The sequence below is a fragment of the Scyliorhinus torazame genome, chromosome 5 (genome assembly GCF_047496885.1).
Source record: "Scyliorhinus torazame isolate Kashiwa2021f chromosome 5, sScyTor2.1, whole genome shotgun sequence".
Lineage (NCBI taxonomy): Eukaryota > Metazoa > Chordata > Chondrichthyes > Carcharhiniformes > Scyliorhinidae > Scyliorhinus > Scyliorhinus torazame.
This window is the reverse complement of record NC_092711.1, coordinates 150,436,490-150,457,178: the sequence shown is the minus strand read 5'-3', so window position 1 is coordinate 150,457,178 and position 20,689 is coordinate 150,436,490. Positions and strand designations below refer to the sequence as shown.

At 50.1% G+C, this 20,689-nt stretch overlaps 1 protein-coding gene across 1 annotated transcript in view; it reads left to right on the top strand.

The window, feature by feature from the left end:
* Positions 1-12,455, top strand: part of LOC140417969 (uncharacterized) — a 79,443-nt gene extending 66,988 nt beyond the window's left edge. The window contains 1 exon segment of the mRNA XM_072501400.1: positions 11,142-12,455. Within this exon segment, the coding sequence (XP_072357501.1) occupies positions 11,142-12,209 (1,068 nt within the window). The 3' untranslated portion in view covers positions 12,210-12,455.
* Positions 12,456-20,689: the final 8,234 nt, after the last annotated feature.

Here is a 20,689-nt window from a genome sequence, read left to right as displayed (position 1 = left end):
GGGCAGTGAATGAAGCATGCGCAGTGCGGGAAATGGTGAGGGGTGGATGCTTTTTTTCTCGGATCCGTAATTTGTAAGCGGAAAATCACAGATCGGAGCGTATGATGGAACCGGCGTGTGGACGGGAAGATTTCTATACAGATTGTGTGATCTACAAACTCCCTCAAAAACTCATCAATCGCATTTGTACTGAGCGGGGCCAAAGATCCCTTAAATCGTCCCGGTTAATGATCACCATCTTTATTGGGGGCAATGTGCAGCACTGAGCATGTGCAGCCGCCATCACGCTGGGGGCATTATTTTCATAGCTGGGTGGAGCTTGTCCCCCATTGTTTCGAATAGAGACAACCTGTCCATCAAACTGGGTCACCCTTTGAGTCCCAGTGTCTTAATGTGAGACAGGGTGGAAGCAGGGAAGGAAAGAAAAGGATGTAAATCCTGCTCTCTGGATCCTACTACCTCAAGGGACGTCCTGCCTTTTGTGCCCAAAAATCTGTGGCGAAAGTACCCTAAAACATATGGAATTATGCTCACTACTCCCAAAATGTTCCCTTCCTGAAACCTCAGCCACCTGTCCAGGCTCATTCCCCAATACCAGATCCAGTACTGCCCCTTCCCTCGTTGGACTATCTACATATTGCACCAAGAAGGGACTGCTGACAATGGCAAGGGGTAAAGTTAAGTTCAGTAGGGCACACGAGTGGTCATCCTAAGTTAGAATTATATTCACACCCAAAGATGTGCTGGTTGGGTGGATTGGCCACGCTAAATTGCCCCTTAATTGGAAAAGAAATATAATTGGCTACTCTAAAATATTCTTTAAAAGTTAGAATTATAGAATCCCTGTTTCTGGAAGGGCAGTTTACGAGCTTTGAGGGGCTGACTGACATGTTTGGGTTGGCGTGGGGAGAATGTTTTAGGTATATGCGGGTGCTGGACTTTGCAAGGAAGGTCTTCCTGACCTTCCGAATAGTGCCTGTCTCGTCGCTGTTGGAGGCGGTGCTGTCAACGGACAGGGGGAGGGGAGGGGAGGGGGGGGTGGTGTCATCTCGGTGATTTACAGGAGGGTTTTGGAGGAGGATGGGGTGTCCATGGAGGGGTTAAGGTGAAGTGGGAGGAAAAGCTGGGTGTGGCACTGGAGGAGGGTGTGTGCTGCGGAGGCTAAACGCCTCAACTTTGTGTGCGAGGCTGGGGCTGATACCACTGAAGGTGGTGTACAAGGTGCACCTTACAATGTCTTGTGGTCTTGGCACCTTCAGATGATGCCACCTAAGACAGAGTAAATAAAATTAGGAATACTCAGGAAGTATCAATTCGAGGAGCATAGATCTCTCAGAGATAACAAAGGAATAGATCAGAGTTTTAGCAACAGATGCTCTGAGCCTTGGCTGGAGTCAGGCAATGTTACTGAGGTGGAATCCAGTCTTCAAGATGATGTAAATATGTGGTTGGGTGCAAGTCATAGGGTCAAATATCACACCAACCATTTGGACAATCTCTTTCAATCTCAATCTCAAAACAATGACCAGGGTGAGGGATGGAGTCAGTGGCTAATAAAGGAGTTTGTTACAGGGGCTGAACGCAATGTCTTCCCAATGTTGAAGTGGAGAAAGTTTCTGCTCACCCATTACTTACTGTCAGAACTGTGTGTGCCTTGGAGGGGAACCTGGATGTGATGGTGTTCACAGACCCGATATCCTGGTCCTTCAAGGAGGCGGAGGTTGAGGGTTTGGGAGATTCTGTCAATGTTCTGGTTAGATTTTGGAAAGAGAAATTCCCTCTCCTTCTCCGCCTCTGCTCTCAATCTTTTCTCACTCTCCTCCCCCCACAGAGGCCTGAAACTTTTCTGGCCCAGACCTGTGGAAGGTTCCCTTCCCTGAACTACATCAGTGAATCAGTTGTTCTTTTGTGAAAATCTGGCAGTTTTCAAGGTTACCTTTTCCTAGTGCCGGCCTCACAAATGACCAGATTTCAGCTCAATTTCACAATCCACCTTTGTGTTTTTCTGGATTTTCCCTCACTCCTTTTTTTCTGTCTAAACTGATTTCACAGGATATTGGAAGGGGAAGCTTTGCATTTGGGAAACATCACATCAGGATCTGACGGAGTCGCTTAAGTTATCGTTACTGAATATCAACAGGTTTTGAACATAAAATAAGAATATAAGAACTAGAAGCAGGAGTAGGCCACCTGGACCTTTGAGCCTGCTCCGCCATTCAATGAGATCATGGCTGATGTATTGTCGACTCAGCTCCACTTTCCCGCCAGAACACCATAACCCTTTATTCTTTTATTCTTCAAAAAACTATCTGTCTTTATCTTGAAAACATTTAATGAAGGAGCCTCAACTGCTTCACTGGGCAGGGAATTCCATCGATTCACATGGAAGGAAAAAACACCGTTCACAGTGGAGAGAAACCATACATGTGTTGTGTGTGTGGACGAGGTTTCAACTAAACTTCTGGCCTGTCAAGACACAAGCGCATTCACACTGTCGCGAAACCGTGAAAATGTGGGGATTGTGAGGCGGCATTTGGTTTCCCGTCTGAGCTGGAAACTCATCGACACACTCACACTGGGGAGAGACCATTCATCTGCTCCGTGTGTGGGAAGGGATCTACTTGGTCATCAAACTTGCTGACACAACAGCGGGTTCACACTGGAGAGAAGTTGTTCACCTGCTGTGTGTGTGGAAAAGGATTGACTGATTCATCCAAGTGGCTGAAACAGTAGCGAGTTCACACCGGGGAGAGACCATTTGCCTGTACTGAGTGTGGGAAGGGATTCACTCATATATCCACCCTGCTGAGACAACAGCGAGTTCACACTGACAAAATACCTTTTAAATGTCTAGACTGTGGGAAATGCTTTAAAAGCTCTGGAAAACAGATGTACCATCAACATGTTTACACTGATGAGAGACCTTTTAAATGCCCAGCCTATGTGAAATGTTATGAAGGCTCCTGGGAGCTGATGTCCCACCAATATATTCATATAGACCGTTCAGGTGCTCTCACTGCGGGGCTGGGTTCAGGCGATCATCTAAACTCACTGTCCACCAGCGAATTCACACTGGGGAGAGGCCATTCATCTGATTGTGGGAAGGGATTTGTCCACCTGGCTGAAACACTAGTGGGATCATATTGGGGTGATACAGTAGCACTGTTGCTTCATAGCGCCAGGGTCCCAGGTTCGATTCACAGCTTGGGTCACTGTCTGTGCGGAGTCTGCACGTTCTCCCCGTGTCTGCGTGGGTTTCCTCCGGGTGCTCCGGTTTCCTCCCACAAGTCCCGAAAGAGGTGAACATAGAACAATATGCAAGAGCAGCACGGTGGCGAGTGGTAGCACTGCAGTCTCACGGCACCGAGGTCCCAGGTTCAATCCCAGCTCTGGGTCACTGTCCGTGTGGAGTTTGCACATTCTCCCCGTGTTTGCGTGGGTGTCACCCCCACTACCCAAAAGATGTGCAGGTTAGGTGGATTGAACATGCTAAATTGCCCCTTAATTGCAAAAGATGAATTGGGAACTCTAATTTTAAAAAAAACCCAGAACAATACACCACAGGAACAGGCCCTTCAGCCCTCCAAGCCTGGGTCGATAATGGTACCTGCCTAAACTAAAACTGTCTGCACTTATGGAGTCCATATCCTTCCATTCCCACCCTATTCATATATTTATCTAGTTGTCCCTTAAATGCCGCTACCGTACCGGCTCCCACCACCTCCCCAGGCAGCACGTTCCATATATTTCCCACCCTGTGTAAAAAACCTGCTTTGCACATCTGTTCTGAACTTTTCCCCGCGCACTTTAAACCTATGTCCCCGAGTACTTGACTCTCTTACCCGAGGAAAGAGCATCTGACTATCCACTCTGTCCATACCACTCATAATCTTGTAGACCTCTATCAGCTCGCCTCTCAACCTCCGTTGTTCCAGTGAGAACTGACCAAGTTTATCTAACGTGCTGTTGGGTAATTTGGACATTCTGAATTCTCCCTCCGTGTACCCGAACAGACGGCAGAATGTGGCGACTCGGGGCTTTTCACTTCATTGCAATGTTAATGTGAGCTTACTTGTGACAATAGAGATTATTATTATTAAAGACAGACCTTTCAAATGTTTAAACTGTGGGAAATTCTATACAACGTCCGGTGAACTGATGTCCCATCAGCTTGTTCACACTGATGAGACCGTTCAGGTACTCTCACTGTGGGACTAGATTCAGCAACTCACTGTATACCGGCGAATTCACACTGGGGAGATCCAAACTTTCCTCATAGTTAAAATTCTCCATCCCTGGTAACATCATCATAAATCTTCTCTGCAACGGACAGCATTAGGTCCCAGGTTCGATCCCGACTCTGGGTCACTGTCCGTGTGGAGTTTGCACATTCTCCCCGTGTTTGCGTGGGTTTCGCCCCCACAACACAAAGTTGTGCAGGGTAGGTCGATTGGCCACAATAAATTGCCCCTTAATTGGAAAAAATTAATTGGGCACACTAAATTTAAATAAATAAATCTCCTCTGCAGTCTCTCTCGGATGATCACATCCTTCCTGTAATATGGCTGTGGTCTAACTGGTGTTTGATGCAGTTCCAGCACAATCTCCCTGTTCTCATAATGTCAGCCCTCGGCTACCAAAGGAAACTATCCCACCTGCCTTCCTAAGCACTGAAGAGAGTGAGAGGCAGCTGAGAGAGACAGAGAGGAAGCAGAGGGAGTGAGAGGCACCAGAGAGAGAGAGGAACACCAGAGACTGAGGCAGGAGAGAGAGAGGAGAGAAGAGAGAGACAGTCTAGTCAGTAACAAAAATAAGTAATGGAATTGAGATCAGATACGAATCTGCATGAACTGACGCCAGTTTATTGACAGATTGACAAGGTAGTCACTGTACTTGAATCAATGTTATTCACTTTTGAAATTGAATGAACAAAGGGTCAGATTAACTATATCACAATCACCCAGTATCAACTAGGTCTGTTTAATACAGAACAGGATTAAACCCAGTGTCCAATATTACAGGTGTCTGTGGCTGTTTGATGCCTGGTTTCATTGTACAGCTGACAAGCCCACAGCTTCAGTGAACTTGTCTATCCAGGGTCTCTTTCTAAACCCTCATCACAACATAATACCTGGTTAGCTATTTATATATGGTCAGTCTGGTTGGACAGCTAACACAAAGCTCAACCAGAAACTATGGTTCTTCTTTCGACTGATTCCAGCTCTGACAAGGGGTCACAGCAACTCCAGCCTTCAGCTCTGTTACTGGGCTGTCATTGACATGAGCAGGAGAGAGAGAGCATGTTGCCTGAGGCTTAAATGGGAAGTTGAAACTTGTGACTCAAAACCAACTGTGTAAGATCTCTGAAAAGATCAGGAATTTTAAAAGATAAATTCTAAACCCAGTGAACAAATTAATGAGTCATAAGACAAAAACTTCAGGTTTTATGACTTTACTGCAACAAACTAGAAGCAACAATGCCTAAACACTATTTTTATAGGGAACGTATCCCTTAAACTACAAATAGAGTGTAGCCCTTTTACTTTTAAGACAATCAAAAATCACACTCCATGGTTACGTCGCTGAAGTTATCACTCAATTCTCCTGGAACCAGCCCAATGTGATTCTTCGTTCCTGTGTTTACTTCCATTCTGTTCCTTTGCCTGACTGGCAATCCTTAACCCCAGAAGTGTCTTTTGCAGTGATGGTTCTCCTGATGATATTCAGGTCCCGATAAACCAAGTGACTCTTCCAAATCCTGAAGTGGCGTTAGGTTTTTTTCTGCAAATCTTCATCTAATATCCAGTAAAAGGAATGTACAAATGGAAATTGAGAACAGGCAATTCTAGTTTCCATCCAACACTCTGCTGTAATATTCATCCTCCTAATTCTCTAAAGGTGCTGATTCAGGCTGACTGACAGATCCCTGCTCCCCGTCTTGGAGAGGCCTGAAAATCTCCATGCAGACTGCCAGACAGAAATATGTCTATGTTACTGAACTCAAAACGTGTGGAACATACAGACTGGATTCACTTCCTTTCTCTTCAGCTGCTGCAAGTCACCACTGTCCCCTCAGAATGAGAAAAGAAATGGAAAGATAAAGTAGACTTGGAGCGGCTGCTACCTCTTGTGGGGCATTCCAGAACGAGAGGTAATAGTCTTACGATAAGCGGTAGCAAATTCAAAAGTTTAAATTAAAAAATATATTTTTTAAGAGTACCCAATTTTTTTTTTCCAATTAAGGGGCAATTTAGTGTGACCAATCCACCTACTCTGCACATCTTTGGGTTGTGGGGGTGAAACCTACACAGACACGGGGAGAAAGTGCAAATTCCACACAGACAGTGACCCGGGGCCGGGATCGAACCCAGATCCTCAGCGCCGTAGGCAGCAGTGCTAACCATTGGGCCACAGTGCTGCCCTATTCAAAGCAGAGTTGAAGAGAAGCTGCTTCTCCCAAGGGCTGTGAATCTGTGGAATTCACGATCCCAGAGTGTGGAGGAGCTGGGACAGTGAGTAAATTTAGGGAGAAGTTAGACAGATTTTTAATTGGGTTGAAGGATTCTGAAGAACTCTCAGGACGGTGGAGATAAGGCCAGGATGAGATCAGCGATGATCAAATGGCGGAGCAGACTCGATGGGCCAAATGGCCTAACTGTTCTTATATCATATGAACTTCTGAAAGGGGGAGACATTGATTTGCTCCCAGATGTTTCCCAGAGGAGGACGTTTTAGTCTGAAACCAATTGTTCAACCTCCACATTGTGACATCACAAAGGTGCTCATCCTCTAAATCAGCCAATAGGAATCCACTCGCTCCGCGGTGACGTCACTGCATTAGTGCGCACACGCTGGCGCGCGGACACGCGAGCACCGCCCCCACCCTCTGTTCCGTCTCCCCCAACACATCCTCGAGACGGTTTCCAGCAACCAGCTGACAGTTCCGGCCTTCGGTGATCTCCCCCTTCCCTGATCCGGGACTGCGCACGTCTCAGGGAGAGGGACTGCTGCGCATGCGTAGGGGAGCTCACTTCCGCTGACCTTACCTCTCAGGTGTTGACCAATGGGAAGAGTTGGAGGACCGGAAAGACACTGCCCCTCCGCCAATCAAAGCTCCCCCATTGTCTCGATGCGAAAGCTGCACATGGTGGTTTCTGCCGAGCAAAGCTGTTGTTCTCCCAACCCTGAATAAGTTTGAGCTGCACACAGACTCCTGTCTCCAACATCTGTGAGTAAAACACTTTATTTCCTCCTCCTTTCCATTTCTTTTCTCATTCTGACCTTCAATTGGTGACTTGCAGCAACTGAAGGGAAAGGAAGTGAATCCAGGGAGGGTGCAGACTCTGCAAAGCTTGGCCCAGGTCTCTCTCTCTCTCTCTCTCAAAGACAGTGACATCCTTTGCTCCCTCAGCTTGACACATTTATTTGTCTGGCTAAAAGGACGATCTCTTTCCTAATGTTCACAATTAAAGGGCTGGTTTCCCCAGGAAATGGCTAACATTTAAGGGGTCAGTAAACAGGCTAAATCCAACTCAGCCAATTACTTCTCAGTAGGAATACTCTCCATCATCAGCAAAGTAATGGAAGGGGTCATCAAAGGTCCTATTAAGTGGCACTTATTCTGCAATAACCTGCTCCTGGACGCTCAGTTTGGGTTCCGCCAGGGCCACTCAGCTCCTGACCTCATTACAGCCTTGGTTCAAACTTGGACAAAAGAGCTGAATGCCAGAAATGAGGTGAGAGTGACTCCCCTTGACATCAAGGCAGCATTTGACTGAGTATGGCATCAAGGAGCCCCAGCTAAACTGGAGTCAATGGGAATCAGGGGATAACTCTCCACTGGTTGGATTTATACCTGGTACAAAGGAAGATGGTTGTGGTGATTGGAGGTCAGTCATCTCAGCTCCAGGACATCACTGCAGGAGTTCCTCAGGGCAGTATCCTCGGCCCAACCATCTTCAGCTGCTTCATCAATGATCACCCTTCCATCATAAGGTGAGAAATGGTGATGTTTCTGGATCCGCGGGAGAAAGCTCACACTGTCCACCCTATCTAACCCGCTGATCATTTTGTATGCCTCTATTAAGACTCCTCTTAACCTTCTTCGCTCTTAACGAAAACAACCTCAAGTCCATCAGCCTTTCCTCATAAGATTTTCCCTCCATACCAGGCAACATCCTGGTAAATCTCCTCTGCACCCGCTCCAAAGCTTCCACGTCCTTCCTATAATGAGGTGACCAGAACTGTACGCAATACTCCCCCCCCGCCCCCGCCCCCCCCCCCCCCCCCCCCCCAGAGAGAGTTCGGAATCTTCTTGGGCTACAAACTCAACCTGGGCAAGAACAAAGATTTCCCGGTGAGGGGGAGGGGCAGAGCTGGAGGGCCTCCCAGTTAAAATAGCCCAAAACAAATCCCGCTACCTGGAGATCCAGATTTCCCACGAGTGGACACGGATCCACAAGTGGAAGCTGACCAGTCTGGTGGAGGAAGTCAAAAACGACCCACAGAGATGGGATGGATTCCTGCTTTCCCTGGCGGGGAGGATGCAGATGGTCAAGATGAACGTACTGCCCAGGTTCCTCTTCCTGTTTAGATCCTTACCGATCTACATCCCCAAGGCCTTTTTCCATTCAATAGATAAGGTGATTATGGCGTTTGTGCGGAGGGGCAAGAATTCAAAAATCCCTAAAACAGTACTACAATGGAGAAGAAACATGGGAGGCCTGGCCCTCCCGAACTTGCAATACTATCACTGGGCAGCCACGGCCGAAAGAGTGAGGAGATGGGTAAAGGACCCTGACATGGAATGGTTGATGATGGACGAGTCCTCGCGTACAGGAATGATCCTCCGGGCCCTTGTCACGGCAACACTCCCATCCCCGCCAGCACCAGTCCAGTGGTGGCAGCTACCCCAAAAACCTGGAACCAGATGTGGCAGCATTTCAGTCTGACCGATGTGTCCATCATGGCCCCCATCTGCGGCAACCATAGGTTTGCACCAGCCATTCTCGACACCACCTTCAAGAGGTGGAGACAGGACGGGGGAACACTGATGGTTAGGGACTTTTACACGGGAAATAGACTAGCGACCTTAGAGGAGCTGATGGAGAGACTGGACCGACCAAACAGGGATGAGCTCCAGGTCAAAAACTTTCTCCGCAAGGAGACACCAGCATACCCAGGAACCCTGAGAAGCACAATGCAAGAGGAGCTACTGGACGCAGACAGACTGGGGAAGGGAAACTGTGGGGACCTGCACGGACAACTCTTCATCAGGATGCGCTCTTTACTTGACAAAACCCAGGAAAAATGGGCGGAAGAGCGAGGGACGTAAATAGGGTGAGGACTCTGGAGCGAAGCATTGGACCAACTCCACCTTCTCCTCTGCAAGGCTAAGCTTCATGCAGCTGAATGTTGTGCACAGAACATACCTGACAAGAACCCGAATGAGCAGGTTCTTCTCGGAGATGGAGGACAAATGTGAATGGTGCCAGCGGGGCCCGGCAAACCATGCCCACATGTTCTGAGTATGCCCCAGACCTGTCGAATTCTGGACAGCCTATTTAGAGGCAATGTCCATGGTTATGAGGGTGGAGCCGTGCCCACAAATGGCAGTCTTCAGGGTATTGGACCAGCCAGAACTATTCATGGGGAAGAGGCTGGACGCCCTTGCCTTTGGTTCTCTAATCGGCCAATGGAGAATCCTGCTCGGCTGGCGATCAGCAGCACCACCCACAGCTCAGACTGGCTGGCAGACCTATCGGAATTTCTCCACCTGGAGAAGATCAAGTTCACCGTCCGAGGGTCAGAGGACGGTTCCCACAAAGTGTGGAGGCCGTTCACCAACTTGTTCCAGGACCTGTTTGAAGCCAGCGGCCAATGGAACACTGGGGAGGGAGGTGGGCGTATGAGGGCCAACGGGATCACAGGGAGCAGGCTGGAAAATGGGGTGGGGGGGCTACTGGGACAAGGAGGGAGAACCAGAAACCAACTGACACAGAGAGCCTAGAACAAAAACACAAGAAGAGGAACCCCCAAGGGAAGGTTTAAAACAGGACAGGGAGTGCGCGGGGTGGAAGGGGGGAGGCCCATCAATGGGGGGGGGGGGGGGGGGGAGGGTACCGTCCACTCGTAAATAATAGATAACTCCCATTGTACAGTGAAGGGTCCAGGAAAAGACGAGTGAAGGGGGCGGAGGGGAGGGACGGGAAATAGGGGACTGGCACAAAGGAAATTGAACATGCACATTGTAATCGGCAGAGTTACCCTGACTGCTTGGATAGTATAATAAGCATTGCCACAAGTCTGTTACTGGATGAAAAAGAGGCGAAAAAAACTGCCCCATCCAATCCCACCTCAATTTAAAGTGTTCCTCATAATCCAGATGAGTTTCCTGTAATAAAGCTATGTCGACTTTCTCCTTTAGAAAGGAGAGGATATTTTTCCTTCTGATAGGGTGATGGATACCCCGTATATTCCCTGAGAAAATTTGCAGATTAACTGCCGCCATTAGTTAGGCGACAGAGAGAACAGGAACAGATTTTCACACCACAATCGGGCGTGCGTCATTACCCCCTCCTCCAACTCACTTTACCAAAGTTTCCCCAAACTGCTCCTTTCACAGATAAAAGCCCCGTCTGTACCAGAGTAGGATAAAGTCAACAACACATAAACCCTCCCATAATAACAAAAATACAAAAGAATCACCACCACAATAGATCCAAGGGGACATTCCTCAATAAGACTGAGGACCCGGAGGATTAACCCCACGGCCAGACTGTCGTTACCCTCAGGATACCTTCTCCAAAATGAGGGGAAGAAAAGTAACTTTTGTAAATTGTTTTTACAGGATATTAGAAGAGGAGGAATTACAGACAGAAATCTCAAATGTCACGTCTCGATCTGACGGAGTATCACCGGACTTTGAATCGAGAAGGAGACATTTTTTTCTTTTCAGTCAGCTTCAAAACATCATTCTGACTGGAAAAGCCCCGAGACACACACACCCGAGTGAGAGTGTTCCAGAGAACTGACTGTGGAAAGAGTTTGAAACAGTTACGCAGCCTGAAAAAACATCACACCATTCACAGCGGGAGAGACGTTACACGTGTTCTGTGTGTGGACGAGGCTTCAACTGATCGACAAACCTGGAGGGGCACGAGGAGACCCAAAATATGGAGAAACCGTGGAAATGTGGGGACTGTGGGAAGGGATTCAGGGCCCCATCTCAGCTGGAAGCTCATCGGCGCATTCACACTGGGGAGAGGCCGTTCATCTGCTCTGTGTGTGGCAAGGGATTCGTTGCTTCATCCATCCTGCGAATACATCAGCGAGTTCACACTGGGGAGAGGCCGTTCACCTGCTCTCAGTGTGAGAAGGGATTCACTACTTCATCGAGGCTGTGGAGACACCAGCTAGTTCACACTGGGGAGAGGCTGTTCACCTGCTCCCAGTGTGAAACGGGATTCACTGAGTTATCCAGCCTGCGGAGACATCAGCGAGTTCACACTGGGGAGAGGCCGTTCACCTGCTCTCAGTGTCAGAAAGGATTCACTCAGTTATCCGGCTTGCGGAGACACCAGCAGGTTCACACTGGGGAGAGGCCGTTCACCTGCTCTCAGTGTGAGAAGGGATTCACTGACTTATCCAGCCTGCGGAGACATCAGCGAGTTCACACTGGGGAGAGGCCGTTCACCTGCTCTCAGTGTGAGAAGGGATTCACTGAGTTATCCAGCCTGCGGAGACATCAGCGTGTTCACACTGGGGAGAGGCCGTTCACCTGCTCTCAGTGTGAAAAGAGATTCATCCTATCATCCGACCTGCGGAGACATCAGCGTGTTCACACTGGGGAGAGGCCGTTCACCTGCTCTCAGTGTGAAAAGAGATTCATCCTATCATCCGACCTGCTGAGACACCAGCGAGTTCACACTGGGGTGAGGCCGTTCACCTGCTCTCAGTGTGAGAAGGGATTCATCCTATCATCCGACCTGCGGAGACACCAGCGAGTTCACACTGGGGAGAGGCCGTTCACCTGCTCTCAGTGTGAGAAGGGATTCACTACTTCATCGAGCCTGCTGGCACACCAGCGGGTTCACACTGGGGAGAGGCCGTTCACCTGCTCTCAGTGTGAGAAGGGATTCACTCGGTTATCCAACCTGCGGAGCCACCAGCGAGTTCACACTGGGGAGAAGGCATTAACTTGCTCTTAGTGAGAGAAGGGATTCAGATATCTATACGCCCTGCAGGAACACTAGCGAGTTCACACCTGGAAGAAGCCATTCACCTGCTCTGAGCAGGGGAGACATTCAATGATCCATCCCAACTCCGGAGACACTCGCGAGTTAATTCTGGGGAGAGACCATTCATCTGCTCTCAATGTGGGGAGGGGGTTTGTGATTCATCTCACCTGTTGTGACTCCAACAAGTTCACAATAAATTACAGATGTTGGCTCCGTTGTGATTGTTTCTGCTCTCACTGACATCCAGGACTGCATTTTGTTCATTCTGACATCTGGTGAATGGTGATGATTGGAGGGTTTCTTTCTGCCGGACTGGCCGGTCTAACATCTCTGCCTCCGGTGGGCTGACCATTTTTGAGGCTAGTTGCGATTACCTGGTTTCAAGTTTGACGAGGGGCTCAGAATGAAAAGGTGTTTGCACGTTGGAAGATATTTAGTTCCCAAAGCAGCTATGTTGCCATGAAGATGGGCTATGGTGGTTACATGGTTCTTTTGTCTAGTTTATCTGGGTGTTTCTCGCAGAAGGAAACTGTCAGGGTATGAGGAGCAAGTTGTCTGTGGTAGATTGGGAAATTACAATAAGCATATCACTGAAAGTGGCAACGCAGGTGGATAAGGAGCTAAGAAGGCAGACGGCATGCTTGTCTTCATTGATCGGGGCATTGAGTATAAAAATTGGCAAGTCATGCTGCAGCTGTACAGAACCTTAGTTAGGCCACACGTGGAATATTGCCGACAATTCTGGTCACCACATTACCTAAAGGATGTGGAGGCTTTGGAGAGAGTACAGAGGAGGTTTACCAGGATGTTTCCTGGCCTGGAGGGTATTAGCTGTCAGGAGAGGTTGGATAAACTCGGATTGTTTTCACTAGAGCGACGGAGGTTGAGGGACGACCTGATAAAAGTTTACAAAATTATGAGTGGCACAGACAGAGTTGATAGTCAGAAGCTTTTTCCTAGGTTGGAAAAGTGAATTACCAGGCGACATAGGTTTAAGGTGCGAGGGGCAAAAATCAATTACTAGGTGACATATGGGCAAAGATTAGCCGTGATGTGCAAGGGACGTTTTTTACACAGAGAGTGGTGAGTGCCTGGAACTCGCTGCCGGAGGAGGTGGTGGAAGCAGGTACGATAGTGACGTTTAAGAGGCATCTTGATGAATACATGAATAGGATGGGAATAGACGGATACAGACCCTGGAAGCACTGAAGGTTTTAGTTTAGACAGACATCATGATCCGAGCAGGCTTGGTGGGCCGAAGGGCCTGTTCCTGTGCTGTACTGTCCTTTGTTCTTTGTTGTTCTTTGTATGACGATAGACAATAGACAGGCAACCACTCGCATTTTATTTACATAAAATATAGATTCCTTTTAGAAGCAAAAGCGAAGCTATCGTGGCGAACAAGAAAAGTTGAAGATTCAATTAGGTCAACAGAGGAGACTCATAACGTGGCCCAAATAGTCGTGAGCCTGAGGATTGGGAACTTGTTTTAGAATTCAGCAAAGGAGGAACAAGAAACTGATGCAGAGAAAATAGAATATGAGAGCAAACAGGGGAGAACTGGAAAAGCTCCGATAGGAATGTGAAAAGGAAAAGATTAGCAAAGACCAATGTGGGTCCATTCCAGGCAGAGACAGGAGAGGTTATAATGGGGAATAAGGAAATGGCAGGGAAACTAAACAGTGTGTGTGTTTGTCTTCATGGAGAAAGATACAGAAATTGTCCTAAAACACGAGAGAACCAAGGGAGTAGTGAGCACGAGGAACTGCAAGAGATTAGTGTTAGTGAAAAGGCAGTACTGGAGAAATTAATGGGATTGAAAGTTAATAAATCCTCAAAAGCTGCTGCTCTACATCCCAGAGTGTTGAAAGAGGCGGCTGTAGAGATAGTGGATACATTGGTGATCATCTTTCACAATTCTATAGATTCTGGAATGGTTCCTGCAGATTGGAAGGTGGTAAATGTAACCCCAATATTTAAGTACGAAGTCTTACAACACCAGGTTAAAGTCCAACAGGTTTGTTTCGATGTCACTAGCTTTCGGAGCGCTGCTCCTTCCTCAGATGAATGAAGAGGTCTGTTCCAGAAACATATATATAGACAAGTTCAAAGATGCCAAACAGTGCTTGGAATGCGACCATCTGTAAAGATCTGTAAAGATTTAATCACCTGCTAATGGTCGCATTCCAAGCATTGTTTGGGAACTTTGAATTTGTCTATATATATGTTTCTGGAACATACCTCTTCATTCACCTGAGGAAGGAGCAGCGCTCCGAAAGCTAGTGACATCGAAACAAACCTGTTGGACTTTAACCTGGTGTTGTAAGACTTCGTACTGTGCTCACCCCAGTCCAACGCCGGCATCTCCACACCAATATTTAAGGAGAGAGAGAGAAAATGGGGAACCACAGACCCATTAACCTGACATCAGCAGGAGGGAAAATGCTACAATCTATTATAAAGGATGTGATAACATACGAATTAGGAGCAGAGGTAGGCCACTCGGCCCCTCGAGCCTACTCCACCATTTAATAAGTTCCCGGCTGAGGACTTCCGGTTGCGGCTATGCCTAGGTAGGTCATACGTTCGGCAGCTCCCGCCGGGAACGGACTTTTGGGCGCTCCAGATGAGCCCCAACGGCAATTGTTCGATGACTTCCAGTGTGGGAAGGTGATAGCAAGGTCCCCCCGACAGTATATGGATTGGACCAGGAGTGGAGCGGTCAAAAAAGGGTTCTTGGAGCAGCAAAAAGTGCGAGGGAGGAAAAACAAGATGGCGACGGGTGGAGATCAAGCAGCGTGGGCGCAGTGGTCGCAGGAGCAGCAGGGGTTTCTCAAACGCTGTTTTGAGGAGCTGAAGAAAGAAATGCTGGCACCAATGAAGACGGTGATCGAGAAGTTAGTGGAGACCCAGAAGGCCCAAGGGGCGGCGATCCGGGAGGTGCGGCAAAAAGCCTCGGAGAACGAGGATGAGATCTTGGCCCTGGCGGTGAAGGTGGAGGCACACGAGGCGCTGCACAAGAGGTGGGCGGAAAAATTTGAGGACCTGGAGAACAGGTCGAGGAGGAAGAATCTTCGGATTCTGGGTCTCCCTGAAGGAGTGGAGGGGGCCGATGCCGGGGCATATGTGAGCACGAAGCTCAATTCGCTGATGGGAGCGCGGGCCTTCCCGAGTCCCCTGGAGCGGTAGTGGTGAGATTTCACTGCTTCATGGACAGAGAGTGTGTCCTGAGATGGGCCAAGAAAGAGCGAAGCAGCAGGTGGGAGAATAGGGAGATCCGAATCTACCAGGACTGGAGCGCAGAGGTGGCAAAGAAGAGAGCTGGTTTTAATCGGGCCAAGGCGGTGCTCCATCGGAAGGGGGTGAAGTTCGGTATGCTGCAGCCAGCACGATTGTGGGTCACATTTCAAGATCGGCACCACTATTTTGAAACGCCGAGGAGGCTTGGACCTTTATACAAACTGAAAAGTTGGACTCAAACTGAGGGTTTGTGGTTGTGGGGGGGATGTCTGCTGTATATAGGGTTTTAACTATGTGTAGGGAATGTTCCATTGGTTGGGTGATGGATGGGGATGGGGGAAGGGATCTGATGGGGTGACTGCGAGAGAGAGTGGGCGCCGGCGCAGGAGGGAGGGGAGGCCCAAGGATGGGAGAATTGAGATAAGGCCGCAAAATGAGCTGCGCCAGAGGGGGCGGGGCAGGCTCAGGAAAGCGCGGGCTTTTTCCCACGCGAGGGAAGGACGGGGGGGGGGTGGAGGAGCGCACACTGATTGATGGGGAGGAGGGGGTATTCCTACACATGGGGCGGGGGGGGGGGGGTCAGCAGGAGTCAGCTGACTTACGTGAGTGTTATGGGGGGAGAAAAAGAGCTAGATATGGATCTAGCGGGGGAGGGGGGTACAGGGTTGCTGCTGCATTGGCCAATGGGAACTGGAAACAGAAGAGGTGGTCGGGACGAGGGTCCGCCGTCTGGGGGACTGGAGGGTGCGGGAGGCGCGGGCACGGGACTGGCCTAGAAAAGGAGATGGCTAGTCGGCCGGGGGGAGGGGGGCGGTTGGGAAGCCCCCCAATCCGGCTGATAACTTGGAATGTGAGGGGCCTGAATGGGCCGGTTAAGAGGGCCCGAGTGTTCGCACACTTAAAGGGACTGAAGGCAGACGTGGTCATGCTTCAGGAGACACATTTGAAGGCGGCAGACCAGGTCAGGTTGAGAAAGGGATGGGTGGGACAGGTATTCCATTCGGGGCTGGATGCAAAGAACAGAGGGGTGGCAATACTGGTAGGGAAGTGGGTGTCGTTTGAGGCCAAGAATATTGTAGTGGACAATGGAGGTCGATACGTGATGGTGAGCGGTAGGTTGCAGGGGGTGGGGTGGTATTGGTAAACGTATACGCCCCGAAACTGGGATGATGCCGGATTTATGAAGTGCATGTTGGGGCGGATTCTGGACCTGGAGGCAGGAAGCTTGATAATGGGGGGGGGGGGGGGGACGGGGACGGGACTTCAACACGGTGTTGGACCCAGCATTAGATCGCTCCAGATCTAAGACTGGGAAGAGGCCGGCTGCGGCCAAGGTGCATAGTGGGTTTATGGACCAGATTGGGGGGGGGGGGGGAGTAGATACGTGGAGATTTGCCAGACCCCTGGCCTGGGAATTTTCCTTTTTTTTCTCACGTACACAGAGCCTATTCCCGGATAGATTTTTTGTTTTGAGTAGGGCGCTGATCCCGAAAGTGGGGGGAACGGAGTACTCGGCCATAGCCATCTCACACCACGCCCCGCACTGGGTGGAGCTGGAGTTAGGAGAGGAGATGGACCAACGCCCACTGTGGCGTCTTGATGTGTGATTACTGGCGGATGAGGAGGTGTGCGGGAGGGTACGGGGGTGTATCGAGAGATACTTGGAGGCAAATGACAACGGAGAGGTGCAGGTGGGGGTGGTCTGGGAGGCGTTGAAGGCAGTGGTTAGGGGAGAGTTGATCTCCATAAGGGCTCACAGGGAGAAGAGAGATGGCAGGGAAAGGGAGAGGTTAGTGGGCGAGATCTTAAGGGTGGACAGGAGATATGCAGAGACCCCCGAGGTGGGACTACTTAGGGAGCGGCGAAGCCTCCAGACGGAATTCGACCTGTTGACCACAGGGAAGGCAGAGGCACAGTGGAGGAAAGCACGGGGCGGTGTACGAGTATGGGGAGAAGGCGAGCCGGATGCTGGCACATCAGCTCCGTAAGAGGATGGCAGCAAGGGAGATAGGTGGAGTCAAGGATAGCAGGGGGAATACGGTGCGGAGCGCGGTGAGAGTAAATGAGGTATTTAAGGACTTTTTGAGGAGCTGCACAGATCTCAGCCCCCAGCGGGGGAAGAGGGAATGCGACGGTTTTTAGATCAACTGAGGTTCCCGAGGGTGGAGGAGCAGGAGGTGGCTGGTTTAGGGGCACCAATTGGATTGGAGGAGCTGGTTAAAGGACTGGGGAGCATGCAGGCGGGGAAGGCCCCGGGGCCAGATGGGTTCCCGGTTGCGTTTTATAGGAAGTATGTGGACCTGTTAGGCCCGTTGTTAGTGAGGACTTTCAATGAGGCAAGGGGGGGTGGACCCTGCCCCCGACAATGTCCGGGGTGCTGATCTCGCTGATACTGAAGCGGCAGAAGGACCCACTGCAATGCGGGTCGCATAGGCCGATTTCGCTCCGTAATGTGGATGCTAAGTTGCTGGCAAAAGTGTTGGCTGCGAGGATTGAGGACTGTGTTCCGGGGGTGATCCATGAGGACCAGACGGGATTTGTAAAGGGCAGGCAGTTAAACACCAATGTGCGGAGGCTCCTAAACGTGATTATGATGCCATCGGTGGAGGGAGAGGTACAGATAGGGGCAGCTATGGACGCGGAGAAGGCCTTTGACCGGGTGGAGTGGGAGTATCTCTGGGAAGGGTTCCTGGGTTTGGGTTTGGGGAGGGGTTTATCAGTTGGGTTAGGCTCCTATATAGAGCCCCGGTGGCGAGTGTGGCTACGAATCGGCGGAGGTCGGAGTATTTTCGCATGTACCGAGGGGCAAGACAGGGGTGCCCCCTGTCCCCCCTGTTGTTTGCATTAGCAATTGAGCCTTTGGCCATGGCATTAAGGGAGTCCAGGAAATGGAGGGGGGTGGTCCGAGGGGGAGAGGAGCATCGGGTGTCGTTGTATGCGGACGACCTGTTGCTGTACGTGGCAGATCCAGTGGAGGGGATGGTGGAGGTCATGCGGATCCTAAGGGAGTTTTGGGACTTCTCGGGCTATAAGCTCAATGTAGAGAAAAGTGAGCTCTTTGTGGTGCATCCAGGGGACCAAGGAAGAGGGAAAGGGCGGAAAGGAACTTTCAATACCTGGGGATCCAGGTAGCTAGGGGGCCCTGCACAAACTTAATTTGGCGCGGTTGGTGGAGCAGATGGAGGAGGACTTCAAAAGATGGGATGTGTTGCCACTCTCGCTAGCGGGCAGGGTACAGCCGATTAAAATGATGGTCCTCCCGAGGTTTCTTTTTGTGTTCCAGTGCCTTCCTATTATGATTACCAAGGCCTTTTTTAAGCGGGTAGGTAGGAGCATCATGGGTTTTGTGTGGGCAAATAAGACCCCGAGGGTAAAGAGGGTGTTTCTGAAGCGTAGCAAGGACAGGGGAGGGTTGGCGCTGCCAAATTTGTTTGGCTATTGTTGGGCAGCCAACGTGGCGATGATCCGTAAGTGGGTAATAGAGGGAGAGGGGGGCGGCATGGAAGAGGTTGGAGATGGCGTCCTGTAAAGGCACGAGCCTGAGGGTGCTGGTGACGGCACCGCTGCCGCTCTCGCCGACAAGGTACACCACAAGTCTGGTGGTGGCTGCAACGCTAAAGATCTGGGGGCAGTGGAGATGACATAGGGGTGAGATGGGAGCCTCGGTGTGGTCCCTGATCCGGGAGAACCATCGGTTCGTCCCAGGAAGGAATGACGGGGGGGTTTCGGAGCTGGCATCAGGCAGGGATCAGAAGGATGGGGGACCTGTTTATAGATGGGACGTTTGCGAGCCTAGGGGCGCTGGAGGAGAGGTTTGGGCTACCCCCGGGAAATGCGTTCAGGTATATGCAAGTGAGGGCGTTTGTGAGGCAGCAGGTGAGGGAATTCCCATTGCTCCCGGCACAGAGGATCCAGGACCGGGTGATTTCGGGTGCATGGGTTGGAGAGGGCAAGGTTTTGGCGATATTTCAGGAGATGAAAGAAGAGGAGGAGGCTTCGGTAGAGGAGTTGAAGGGCAAGTGGGAGGAGGAGCTGGGGGAGGAGATTGATGAGGGTCTGTGGGCTGATGCCCTGAGTAGGGTTAACTCCTCTTCCTCTTGTGCCAGGCTCAGCCTAATACAATTTAAGGTTATTCAGAGAGCGCATATGACCGGGGCGAGACTGAGTAGGTTCTTTGGGATGGAGGACAGATGTGGGAGGTGCTCGGGAAGCCCGGCGAATCACGCCCACATGTTCTGGTCATGCCCGGCACTGGATGGGTTCTGGAGGGGTTTCGCGAGGACCATGTCCAAGGTGGTGAAAGTCCAGGTCAAGCCGAGCTGAGGGCTGGCGCTATTTGGGGTAACGGACGAGCCGTGAGTGCAGGAGGCGAAAGAGGCCGGTATCCTGGCCTTTGCGTCCCTGGTAGCCCGGCGGAGGATCTTGCTATTATGGAAGGACGCAAAACCTCCCAGTGTGGAAGCCTGGATAAATGATATGGCAGGGTTCATTAAGTTGGAGAGGATAAAGTTTGCCTTGAGAAGGTCTGCGCAGGGGTTCTCCAGGCGGTGGCAACCGTTCCTAGACTATCTCGCGGAGCGTTAGGAGGAGGTCAGCAGCAGCAACCCAGGGAGGGAAGGGAGTAGGGGGGTGTATCTTTCGGGGGGGGATGGTATTTGGGTGGGGGGGGGGGTGTTTCCCAGGGGTACTTGTAAAAAACATAAGGGAGGGTTAATATATGCGAGAGAAACCCACTGGAAAGTTCTGTGTTATTTTTGATTGACATGTTTATGTTCTGTTCTTTTCTTTTTCTTTTGTTCCGGGGCGGGGGGGGTTAATTGTTGAAAAATTTCTGTTGGAAAAATTTTGAATAAACATATTTTTAAAAATAGTAATAACTTCCCGGCTGATCTGATTGAAACCTCAACTCCACAGAGGCTCCTTAGAAAATAAATCTTGGGAGAGCGTAATAATATTCTTTATTATAATCATCTTTATTATTGTCACAAGTAGGCTTACATTAACACTGCAATGAAGTTACTGTGAAAATCCCCTAGTCGCCACACTCCGGCAGCTGTTCAGGTAACGGAGGGAGAATTCGGAATGTCCAATTCACCTAACAAGCACGTCTTTTGGGACTTGTGGGAGGGACCCGGAGGAAACCCACGCAGTTTTGGGGAGAACGTGCAGACTCCGCACAGACAGTGACCCAAGCCGGGAATTGAACCCAG